The 13,748-nt window shown below is 38.2% G+C and overlaps 1 protein-coding gene across 1 annotated transcript; it reads left to right on the top strand.

Moving 5' to 3' along the window:
• The first annotated feature begins 879 nt into the window (after positions 1–879).
• Positions 880–10,979, top strand: LOC110451101 (mucin-2-like). Its single transcript, XM_021498961.1, has 6 exons — positions 880–1,193; positions 1,839–2,036; positions 3,189–4,049; positions 5,282–5,428; positions 5,665–6,134; positions 10,875–10,979. The coding sequence occupies exons 1-6, from the start codon at positions 920–922 to the stop codon at positions 10,977–10,979; spliced, it is 2,055 nt and encodes a 684-aa protein (XP_021354636.1). The 5' UTR covers positions 880–919.
• Positions 10,980–13,748: the final 2,769 nt, after the last annotated feature.

Here is a 13,748-nt window from a genome sequence, read left to right as displayed (position 1 = left end):
ATCATATGGGCTTTTAAAATGGGAATTGTATATCACAATTGATGTAAAATTTAGTTTTTATCTAAGTCTCGTTCAGTTCTAGGTCTGTTTCTAAATGAGAAATGTCTAATACAAAGTTTCATTTCATAAACAGCTACCAGACCAGCCACAGCTGTCATTTCAACAACAATAACAACCACGCCCACAACAATGACCACGCCCATAACAATGAACACGACCACGCCCACAACTACAACCACGCCCACAACTACAACCACGCCCACAACTACAACCATCCAAACAACAACGACCACGCCCACAACTACGACTATTACTACAACTCCCAGACCCACCACTCCATGTAAGATACCCTGTTCGGGTATGCATAGTTGTTGTTTTGATCAGGTGTAATTTCAGGTCGTTACTTAACCCACTGGTTTACATTTAAAATTCAAAATACGCATTTGTTTGCAGTTGTTTCATCATTCCTTGTCTGCTTCTTTTTTAATCAAAAATGCAAATCTTAATTCTACTTAGCAGAACAAATAATTCAAAATTCAACCGTGTCTTTTTTACATCATCGACAACAATTACAGTAACAACTACTACCGCTCCTACAACAACAATTACAACAGCAGCAACAACAACAACAACCACGCCAACAACAACGCCTACAACAACAATTACAACAGCAGCAACAACAACAACAACCACGCCTACAACAAAGACAACGCCTACAACAACAACAACCACACCAACAACAACGACAACAACTACGCCGACAACAACGACGACCACGCCTACAACAACGACAACAACCACGCCTATAACAACGACAAGGCCGACAACAACGACCACACCACCAACAACGACCACACCACCAACAACGACAACCACACCAACAACAACGATAACAACTACGCCCACGACAACGAGGACGATGCCTACAACAACGCTTAAAACAACAACAACCACACCAACAACAACGACAACTACGCCGACAACAACGACGACCACGCCCGCAGCGACTACAACCACACCTACAACAATGATCACGCCCACAACAACGACTTCACCGACAACAACGACAACAACGACAACACCGACAACGACAACTTCGTCTACAACAAAGACCACGCCCACTACAACGACCACGCCTACTAAAACAACTACGCCTACTACAACTACTACTGCGACAACTACGCTGGTACCGAGTATGTCGATGTCGTTATAGCTACCCTTTTATAACGAACTATTTAGTATTGACAAATGATGAATTTGTGTAGCTTAGAAATTAACCTGCTTCCGGTTTTTGCTGCGTATGTGTGCTTGAGGTTTTTGCCCCTTTGTTTATTTGATTTGTCGGATTTAACTGATTTACATATTTCAAAAACATGAAGTATGGTTTTGTTAGAGGTTCTTTAAACGTAAAATCTTTAGTGAATTATGCTTTTAGATCAGTGTCTAGCATTCTTTCTTTTCTTTCGTTTTGGTGGGCGGCAGGATTCTATAACCATTTCCAATTCGTAACGTGTGGCTTAAATTGTAATAAAACACGCTCTTTGAATCTTAACCATTGGATCTTGTTCTATTGGTATGTTTTCCCAAGACATCGCTCCTTAACACTGGCTTTTAAAGTACAGCATGTTAAAAAGATAAATAAAGATGAAATTTAATTTGAGAATAAGGTAGGACAAGCGTATTCCTATGGAATAGAAAATTGTTAATATTTGATATGTTTACTATATACCCGTCTCGAAACATGTATTCCGAAGGTGGGAAGTCCTGATGTCTCGTTCAGTTCTAGATATGTTTCTAAATGAGAAATGTCTAATATAAGGTTCCCATTTTATAAACAGCTACCAGACCAGCCACAGCTGTCATTTCAACAACTATTACAACCACGACCACAACAACGCCCACGCCCACGCCCACAAATATAACCATCCCAACAACAACGACCACAACCACGTCCACAACTACAACCATCCAAACAACGACCATGACAACACCCACAACAACGACTATACCTACAACTTCCAGACCCACCACTCCATGTAAGATTCCCTGTTCGGATATGCATAACTGTTGCTTGTTATCAGGTGTAATTTCAGGTTGTTTGCTTAACCCGCAGGTTTACATTTTAAATTCAAACTACTCATTCGTTTGCAGTGCTTTCATCATTCCTTGTCTGCTTCTATTTTTAAAAATACAAAACTAAATTTTGCTTAGCAGCACAAATAATTCAAAATTCAGCCGGGTCTTTTACATCACCGACAACAATTACAGTAACAACTACGACCGCTCCTACAACAACAATTACAACAGCAGAAACAACAACAACAACCACGACAACCACACCTTCAACAACGACCACGCCCACAACAACGCCAACGCCCACAACAACGCCCACACCCACAACAACGCCCACGCCGACAACAACGCCAACGCCCACAACAACGACTACACCAACGACAACTTCGCCTACAACAACGACCACACCCACTACAACGACCACGCCTACTACAACTACTACTGCGACAACTACGCTGGTACCGAGTATGTCGATGTCGTTATAACTAACCTTTTATAACGAATTATTTAGTATTGACAAATGATGTATTTGTGTAACTTAGGAATTAATCTGCTTCTGGTTTTTGCTGCGTATGTGTGCTTGAGATTTTTGCCTCTTTAATTATTTGATTTGTCGGATTTAACTGATTTACATATTCAAATACATGTAGTATGGTTTTGTTAGAGGTTCTTTACACGTAAAAGCTTGAGTGAATTATGTCTTTAGATCAGTGTGTAGCATTCTTTCTTTTCTTTCTTTTTTTAGGGGGGGGGGGCAGGATTCTATAACCATTTCCAATTCTTAACGTGTAGCTTGAATTGTAATAAATCACGTTCTTTGAATCTTGACCATTGGATCTTGTTCTATTGATATATATTCCCCCGGACATCGCTCCTTAACACTGGCTTTTAAAGTACAGCATGTTAAAAAGATAAATAAAGATTAAATGTATTTTAATAATAAGGTAGGACAAGTGTATTCCTATGGAATAGAACATTGTTAATGTTTTATATCTTACTATATACACGTCTCGATACATGTATTTTGAGGGTGGGAAGGCCTGAAGTCTCGTTCAGTTCTAGGTCTGTTTCTAAATGATAAATGTCTAATTTTAATGTTCACATTTTATAAACAGCTACCAGACTAGCCACAGCTGTCATTCCAACAACAATTACAACCAGGCCCACAACAACGACAACGACCACGCCCACAACTACAACCATTCCAACAACAACGACCACGACCACAACTAAAACCATCCCAACAACCACGAACGCGTCCAACACTACAACCATCCCAACAACCACGAACACGTCCAACACTACAACCATCCCAACGACCACGAACACGTCCAACACTACAACCACCCCCACGACCACAACTACAACCATCCCAACAACCACTACCACGCCCACAACTACAACCATTCCAACAACCACGACCACGCCCACAACTAAAACCACCCCAACAACCACCAACACGTCCAACACTACAACCATCCCAACAACCATGAACACGTCCAACACTACAACCATCCCAACAACCACGAACACGTCCAACACTACAACCATCCCAACGACCACGACCACGACCACAACTACAACCATCCCAACGACCACTACCACGCCCACAACTACAACCATCCCAACAACAACGACCCCGCCCACAACTACAACCATCCCAACAACAACGACCACGCCCACAACTACAACCATTCCAACAACAACGACCACGCCCACAACTAAAACCACCCCAACAACCACGAACACGTCCAACACTACAACCATCCCAACGACCACTACCACGCCCACAACTACAACCATTCCAACAACAACGACCACGCCCACAACTACAACCATCCCAACAACAGCGACCACGACCACAACTTCAACCATCCCAACGACCACGACCACGCCCACAACTACAACCATCCCAACGACCACGACCACGACCTCAACTACGACTATACCTACAACTCCCAGACCCACCACTCCATGTAAGATACCCTGTTCAGATATGCATAATTGTTGCTTGTGATCAGGTGTAATTTCAGGTTGTTTACTTAACCGGCTGGTTTACATTTAAAATTCAAAATACGCATTCGTTTGCAGTGCTTTCATAATTCCTTGTCTGCTTCTATTTTTACTCAAAAATGCAAATCTAAATTCTGCTTAGCAGCAAAAATAATTCAAAATTCAACCGTGTCTTTTTTTCATCACCGACAACAATTACAGTAACAACTACGACCGCTCCTACAACAACAATTACAACAGCAGCAACAACAACAACAACCACGACAACCTCAACGACAACAACTACGCCCACAACAACGACAACACCAACAACAACGACAACCACACCTACAACAACGACCACACCCACAACAACGACCACACCCACAACAACGACCACACCCACAACAACGACCACGCCTTATACAACGACAACACCGACAACGTTGCCTACAACAACGACCACGCCCACAACAACGACAACACCGACAACTTTGCCTACAACAACGACCACACCCATTACAACGACCACACCTACTACAACTACTACTGCGACAACTACGCTGGTACCGAGTATGTCGATGTCGTTATAACTAACCTTTTATAACGAATTATTTAGTATTGACAAATGATGTATTTGTGTAGCTGAGGTATTAATCTGCTTCCGGTTTTTGCTGCGTATGTGTGCTTGAAGTTTTTGCCCTTAATTATTTGATTTGTCGGATTTAACTGATTTACATATTTCAAATACATGTAGTATGGTTTTGTTAGAGGTTCTTCAAACGTAAAAGCTTTAGTGAATTATGCTTTTAGATCAGTGTCTAGCATTCTTTCTTTTCTTTCTTTTTGGTGGGGGCCGGATTCTATAACCATTTCCAATTCGTAACATGTAGCTTAAATTGTAATAAAACACGTTCTTACAATCTTGACCATTGAATCTTCTTCTATTGATATGTTTTCCGTAGACATCGCTCCTTCACACTGGCTTTTAAAGTACAGCATGTTAAAAAGTCAATTAAAGATGAAATTAAATTTAAGAATAAGGAAGGACAAGCATGTTCCTATGGAATAAAACATTGTTAATGTTTAATATGCTTACTATATACACGTCTCGATACATGTATTTCGAGGGTGGGAAGGCCTGAAGTCTCGTTCGGTTCTAGGTCTGTTTCTAAATGATAAATGTCTAATTTTAATGTTCACATTTTATAAACAGCTACCAGACCAACTGTCATTCCAAAAACAATAACAACCACTCCCACAACAACGACCACGCCCACAACTACAACTATCCCAAAAGCAACGACCACGACCACGCCCACAACTACGACTATACCTACAACTCCCAGACACACCACTCCATGTAAGATACCCTGTTCGGGTATGCATAATTGTTGCTTTTGATCAGGTGTAATTTCAGTTTGTTTGCTTAAACCGCTTGTTTACATTTAAAATTCAGAATACGCATTCGTTTGCAGTGCTTTCATCATTCCTTGTCTGCTTCTATTTTTACTCAAAAATTCAAATCTAACTTCTGCTTAGCAGCACAAATAATTCAAAATTCAACCGTGTCTTTTACATCACCGACAACAATTACAGTAACAACTACGACCGCTCCTACAACAACAATTTCAACAGGAGAAACAACAACAAACACGCCTACAACAACAACCACGCCAACAACAACGACAACAGCAATAACGACAACCACGCCGACAACAACGACAACGCCTACAACAACAACAACCACACCAACAACAACGACAACAACTAAGCCAACAACAACGACGACCACGCCCACAAAAACGACAACAACCACGCCTATAACAACGACAAGACCGACAACAACGACCACACCACCAACAACGACCACACCACCAACAACGACAACCACACCTACAACAACGACCACGCACACAACAACGACTACACCGACAACGACAACACCGACAACGACAACTTCGCCTACAACAACGACCACGCTCACTACAACGACCACGCCCACTACAACGACCACGCCTACTACAACAACCACGCCTACTACAACTACTACTGCGACAACTACGCTGGTACCGAGTATGTCGATGTCGTTATAGCTACCCTTTTATAACGAACTATTTAGTATTGACAAATGATGTATTTGTGTAGCTTAGGAATTAATCTGCTTCCGGTTTTTGCTGCGTATATGTGCTTGAGGTTTTTGCCCCTTTAATTATTTGATTTGTCGGATTTAACTGATTTACATATTTCAAATACATGTAGTATGGTTTTGTTAGAGGTTCTTTAAACGTAAAATCTATAGTGAGGTATGTTTTTAGATCAGTGTGTAGCATTCTTTCTTGTTGGTGGGGGCAGGATTCTATAACCATTTCCAATTCGTAACGTGTGGCTTTAATTGTAATAAACAATAACATTAATTATTAACAATTATTTATTTTTTTAACCACTTGAGAGGAACTTGAAAACGGATTTTCTGATTCCTCTGCACTTGGGAACGTATTTTCTCAAAAAATAACGTCTGCTCGCACTAGATGACGTTCGAAACTGGAAATAGTGTCCACACAAATGATCCCAATAAGAAAATAGTCCGTCATAAACATGTCAATACAAAGTTACGGGAACATATTGTGAGAGTTACAACACCATTTCAGGTGTAAATGTTCATATGGAAAAGCCAATGATGATAAGATTATTTTTAAAATATTTGTTCTGCGTTGTTTTCAGGTTCATTGTATTCCTCCGCGCAAAACTTCTATTTGTTTACGTATGGCACAGGCGATCGTTGACCACATGGTGTTTAGTTAAGTTTTTTTAACTGAAAAATGTATTAGTATATAAATGATAAATAGTTTATCTTACAGCATTTTCAGCGTTTGTCGTGAGAACAATTTTCTCATCATGAGCACGTGGATAAAATCGAGAGGCCAACGCCAACTGAAAATACAGTTCGATAATCTATAATTATTTTCTATTTTTCCGCTGTTTCCTGAAAATTGATGAAAATGATTATTTTTTTTACACATGCGTTAGGTAACGCAAGTGTCTAAGGGATCGCGCATGCTACGAAATTTGCTTAATGTGGAACTGCACTATCGATGCATACGCCGTCTTTGACTATATATATAGTGTTTCTGTCCTTATATGGCAGCTGATATCTCCTTATAAGGATGTCATTCATTCACATTTCATTCATATGCAAATGTTTTTGGCAGCGACCCCTAGCATTTTCATTCATACCGTAGTGACGCCATTTTGTGGTTCACCAACTTATAGGCAGAGAAAGCATTCACTTCGATATTTTCTTAACTAGCCATATGTGTGTGAAAAATACAACAATGCATATATTTTGTGAGTATACAAGTAATAAAAATATTTTGATTAATTTTCTGACGATGCTGTGCTTGCTGCAATTGTGGCTCCCGCACTCTTCCCCGAAGCGGATGGTTTCCTCTGACAGACTTACTAAGTGTTCCTATCTAACTACAGTACACAGATCCCGTCACAATGTTTGGGTCGCTAACGATTTGCTTTATATCACAAATAGTACCACTACAAATAAGCCTGAAATTATACCACTGACCACTTGAATATGACTATTCTTTCCGGCAGAATTAAGAAACTCTCTCCAGCGTGTTCTGTCCATTTCAGTATAGTCATAGAATAAATCGACAGGACCAATACATTTACACAAAAGAACTGTAAAGCTAACCATGCTTTGATAACTTTAGCTACTTGTCAAACAGCAGGCAACCGAGCTGGCTGGATGTGGCCGAGGGCTACCGCCGCGGTTTACCTGTATTTCTGCAAAACCTTATCTCCCTTAGTAGAACATTGGACTAACCTGATCAGCCGGATTTGAATAAAGTCGGTCTATTTGTAGGGTCGAACCATATCTGTGAGTTAGCACAAAGCTTTATCTCCCTCAGATGTAAAATTAGACTCACTCATATTGTAATATATACGTCTTTGGCAATACACATAATATTTGATAATACCCATGAATTGTTTACAGGTAATGAACGGCAAAAGATGAAGTGCGATATTTACTCTATCAAACATGAACATCACAAGATATTTTGTCAGTACTAATGAAACATGATATGGTGTGCTCAAGACAGGGATTGAAAGACATGTTTGTTACAAACTTGTAACACATTTATTCAATTTAATAACGCAGTGTTTCTATATTTACTGTTTTATGTTGTGAAAATATATCTTTGCTATATAATAGGAGTTTTTTGTACAAGAGTTGAACCTACTTATTATGATGTCGCTTATTATAAATCTTTTCCCATGTACCGATTTTATCCTATAACTAAGCAAACAAATCGTTTATTATGATATGGTCAAAGGTCGGACCCCGTTATTACAATATATTTTTTCTGCCGCGAATGGATTTTATAACGTAAAAACTCAGGTAAGTTGTCCGTGTTTGACACCAGGTCAATTTGAACAAGAGGTCGGGCTAACTGTACATCGCCCGAGGTGATCAACTGTCCACTCCAGGTAAAAGGTTCACACCTCGCTTCACCCCGTCGGTGGAGAACAATAAATCGAGCAGCTTTCTAGTCATAACAAAACTTACTGCATACTTCCCACCTCTCACAATGGAAAAGTGTGGGCAATAAATCACTTGCTACCACAGTCCACTGCACACATAATCCCTTTTCAAGGCCAATCATGATTACATGACCATGAAAGGGGGTGTGCCCAGTGGACTGTGGCCACAAATGCTGTAAGAAAGGGGAGATAATCAATCAGTGAGTAACGATGAAGTCAATACAGTAGAGGATAAACTTAGTTGACACATTTCAAATAAGGGGAAAAAATGAAAGTTAAAAATGGTAATTTCATGATTGAAAAACACAAACAGATTTCCTTATCACGTGAGAGGATAAGCATTTCCCGGAAACGTTTATAATCTTAAGGAGCTGTTCCTTTATACAAAATTGCACATTCAAATATACCATTCATTGAAAGAACTGGAATTCCTTAGGGATTGATAAACCCTTACATTGTATATATGAAAATGGTTTCAATATCCTGTACCTTTGCCACATCTTGAAAATTAAACTGAAAATGTAGTCAGAAATTCAACATTGTTTCCCGTATTTTGAACAGACACTCCTTACCTTCCCTGACACTGGACCTGGATAGTAATCCAAAAACACTTGTATCCATTATGAAGGATACACTCAGACTGGGCTATTGAGAATCTTACCTGGTTATGATTAGTATTCACTCACATAGGTACATGTAAATTATTTGCAGTGTAGGGTAGGTAAAAAGATTGTCCAGGTGAACATTTTTTACTCAACTTTTCTGTTTTGTTTGAGTTGGGAAGCATGCAGTAAGCCAGTTATTGCATGATTTCTCGTCACTCGGGACTTATTACAACCTCGCTTCGCTCGGGTGTAATAAATCCCTTGTTACTCGAAAACCATGCAATAACCTTTACATGTGCGGTAGTCAAATGCTATTTAAATTACACTGTAGGACTATGTATGAAATGGAAACGATTGGGCCAATCTGATTAAAATCATCTCTTGCATGGCTCCACTAACCTACCGACATTTTCTGACACAAATTCTGATAAGAAAACGAGAATGCCTTCCATTAATATTAACGGTTGCCTTGACTCGTCATGTGAGGAAATCATGCCGATTCAATGAAAATAATACTCCAGAAGGAAGACGTGTGTTTTTAATCATTTAAGCAATGGTTTCTCTATTGCATTACAAGTTGATTTCCCCGTGTCTACAATCTTCAATTGGATTGGACATCAGGCTGGGCCTATTTAAGTCCTTTCCAAACTTATTTACAAACATCACATATATTCTGTCATAACAATCCAATTAAACAGTGCAGGGGAGATAACTCCAATTTAGCTTGTGAAATGAACATTTTCAACTTTTGTTTAATCATTTTCTGTTTATGTTTTAGAAATTGATAATTAAATAAATCATGTATATTTATTGACAACCCATCCTACATAAAATCGGGTTAATGCCGTCCAAACAACATGGTGCCGGAAATCGATCCAAGGTAAACGTTATTGTCGTAAACAACTGACGACTACTGCTTTATTTACAATATACACCATTTTCGTTGAAAATAATATTTGATTATTGTTAAAAAAAGGGGGGGGGTTAAGTTGTTATTGTTTCTATTCAATTTGATTTAACCGCACGACTTGCGAGGCATGTGATTGCCACGTGATCGTAATTTACATAGCGCGAAATATTGTGACGCTTATGAGCCAAAATGTAACGCAACTTCTTGGTGCAAAATAGGTAAATCATGACTATTTATATCACTTCTTTCATCTTATTGACTGTTACATTACGATATCGTTAGCTAGGATGAAGTATAACGATACATGTAGTTCTTATAGTTCTTGCTCGAAGTTATTTGAAAGTGAAAGTAGAATTTATATACTGATCATTACGACGACAAAATGAAATCTTCTCGAATTTTTTCAAGAAGCTGATATGAATGAAAATTAACAAATGGTTTCAATTATTACTTCATCAATTTGTATAAATATCTGGGAAATAGAATATCATAATAAGCGGGTTCCACCGTGCTGGTATTATTTATTTCTGACGGAATTTCGGACTTCTGTGGTGCAATGCAGGACATTGCACTTGCCAAATACATTTCAAATATTGCATGTGGTCAGGTAATAATATGTTTTTAACAGAGGTAATATTTTGGGCATCATCTGTTAAATAGTACATAAAATAATAAACTTTGTAACAATAAAAACAACCAAAACATTAAATGATGTATTCTTTCTTGTATTTCAGGCAGCACAGGAAGATTTGGAAGATGTGAATAAATCCAAAGAGGCTGCAATTATCAAAAATAGCTGGATTGGAACTGAAGATATATCATCTGCAATAAAGATTTAGCACGTGATCATTAAAATGGACTGCATGATTGTCAGACATCGTATACATAGGTCACATAGTTGTGGCCCAATATGGATTCAAAAATGTCCAGCAAAGCCATTTTATCACATATGTTTTTTAGATACACTGGGAATACATGATATCTCATCAAAAACTCAAAATTTTCCTTGATGGAGAACTCCCCTCTAGTTGAGGCCGTAGCTCCCTCACATATCCGCCCCACCTAGTCACTTTCTAAACTGGTTGGTGCATTTTGCAACAGTTCATTGGGCCCTCTTCATCGGTATCGAGCCTCGTATTGGTATGTCCTGGAATCAGAACTTTACCATTATCATAATAATACGAAGAGGTGTATACTGACAAATGACCTATGGCAAAATCCTAGCTGACCTAAAGACATTTGTGACACACGTGCACTGCTGATGGTCTGTAGGAAATATATGTTTCACCCTCTACCAATAGGCACTAAGAAGATATTGCAACTGTCATATAATTATTGCTTCGGAAGTCAACTCTTTATTTATGGCAGAATCAGAGCCCAAACATTCTTTAAGTAGTACTTGTTGTTCCTCGGAGGGAAAATACATTTCAGACTAATGCCAACACAGACATTAGATAACAGAGGCGGATCCAGAGGGGTTTTTTGGGCTTCAGGAACCCCCCCCACCCTGAGATTTTCTTTAAAAATCATGTATTTTCACTATTTTCCTCAATTTTTCCCCACATGGAAACCCCCCCAGGAAATTTGGAAACCCCCCTAAAAAGGTTTCTGGATCCGCCACTGGATAAGAGTAAATATTCGTTCACATTATTTTCAGGAAATTTAAATGGTGTTTATCCTTCATCTCAATTGACTGTTTTGCGTTCGTTTTTCCTAGAATGTTATATACACGTATATAACTGTGGAAATATTGCAACATTCAGAAAGCATGTGTCTTGAGTACTTTCAGTACTTTGATTTTTTTTGTCATGTAGAACACTGATAGTATAGGTGATCTCCGTTCGAGATTCCGAAACTGACTGAAAAGCAGACTAAAACAAATACATACGTACCTTACAAAAATAACTATACAAAGCAGCAAGGTGCAAATCACAATTAAGTTCAACGCTTACTAAAGGTTGTAGTATTGTTGAGGTTAAGGAACGTTAATTTGTAAAAGGCCGTCTTGGTATGAGACATGATAGACGTCTCCAATAATGATGCCAACTATAGCGAAATTTTATTGTGAGATATTTTCACTCTATTATTGTATAATAACCATGCAATACCGATAAGAATACAACTTCATATGCAGAACTGTATTACAAACACTAGCTATATCATTAATAAAGGGGAAATGAAACGGATACATCATGTACTGTCGTGTGTGATCGACACCTCCAAGCAAAAGCAAAAAGAGGAATGCCAAAGTAATACTGACGACGTTCCATTGAGCGATATGACACAGGATGAGCTGTGTTCAATGTCGAAGAGTGTACTATATGGTGCCTTTCGATACAGTTACAGAGTACAGGGTCAGTATACACCTGTGTAATAGCCATGAAACGAGTACAGTTTATTAAAATTAGGACCTGTCTCAACCAGATCTTATTACTGTAGCAATAAATAATGGCGTGACATTACATACGACATCATTATTATTAGTTTAAACTTTCTTTTATTTCAGTTCAAGCATGTTATTACAATGAACAGAGAAGACAAAGGGAAATAGGATCAAGTGTCACAGACACTTAGGCCAAAAGAAAAATATAGTCTGTTTAGGGTTGCATGGGCAAAAAAACAAGGATAGGTAGGTCGATTTTTGTTTTTTTGTTTTTGTATATTTTTGTGTACTGTGTGGTCATGTGATTATGACCCTACTATTGTATGTAAAACAGACAGACAGACAGACAGACAGACAGACATTCTTTATTTCCTCCTTTAGGAGATTTCATATGTCAAAACAGTTTTACAAAATGTGTCATGTATATATAAACATCGTTTTGAGAAGTAAATGTATTAAATAATGACATATTGGACATTCATATAACAGCATTATATAATTCATGATACAAAATGTTCACTACAATATATATTCCTCATACATCTTTTTCATATATACGTTTACACTTATATATACATCAATAGGTTAATTATAGAAAACTCTCCATCTCACATACCATTCCTTTGATATTTCCAGCCATATTTATCATTAGTGTTTCCCACTCTATATCAGTCAAGTATACATGTGATTGATCGCCAAGTAAAAAGCTGCACTGGTCTTCAATGCTTAGTTCTGAAAACTGTACATATGACAATACTTCTATAGCATTTACAACACCATCCATCATTTTATCACGGCTTAAGTATAAACCTGGACATTCTAATATAAAATGCAACACAATATCTTTACTTGTTTTCTCACATATCTTACATATAACCAATTCATTCTCACAAGATATTGAGTATTTAAATAACTCTACTAGATCCCATACATGTTGTTGAGAAATTTGTTTAGTGCTTAGTTGCAATATTGGATTTATTCCCGGATCACTATGGATAGCAGCATATCTCTTATGTTCATCACGTGTATTTAGTTTATCTGTCCACCTTATATAATAAAAATCATATATAAATCTATTAATGAAACGTTTCCAGCATAACATCGGTGGTACGAATATATTTAGAACATAGTCATTGATAAATGACTCTATATTAAATTTAACCATTATGTTATATATATCAGGCAGAAATCCTATTTGAGTAGTTGATGAACTACCATACATAAA

Source organism: Mizuhopecten yessoensis, unplaced genomic scaffold (assembly GCF_002113885.1).
Source record: "Mizuhopecten yessoensis strain PY_sf001 unplaced genomic scaffold, ASM211388v2 scaffold5789, whole genome shotgun sequence".
Taxonomy (NCBI): domain Eukaryota; kingdom Metazoa; phylum Mollusca; class Bivalvia; order Pectinida; family Pectinidae; genus Mizuhopecten; species Mizuhopecten yessoensis.
The sequence above is the reverse complement of the archived record's forward strand: the minus strand, read 5'-3'. Positions and strand labels throughout refer to the sequence as shown.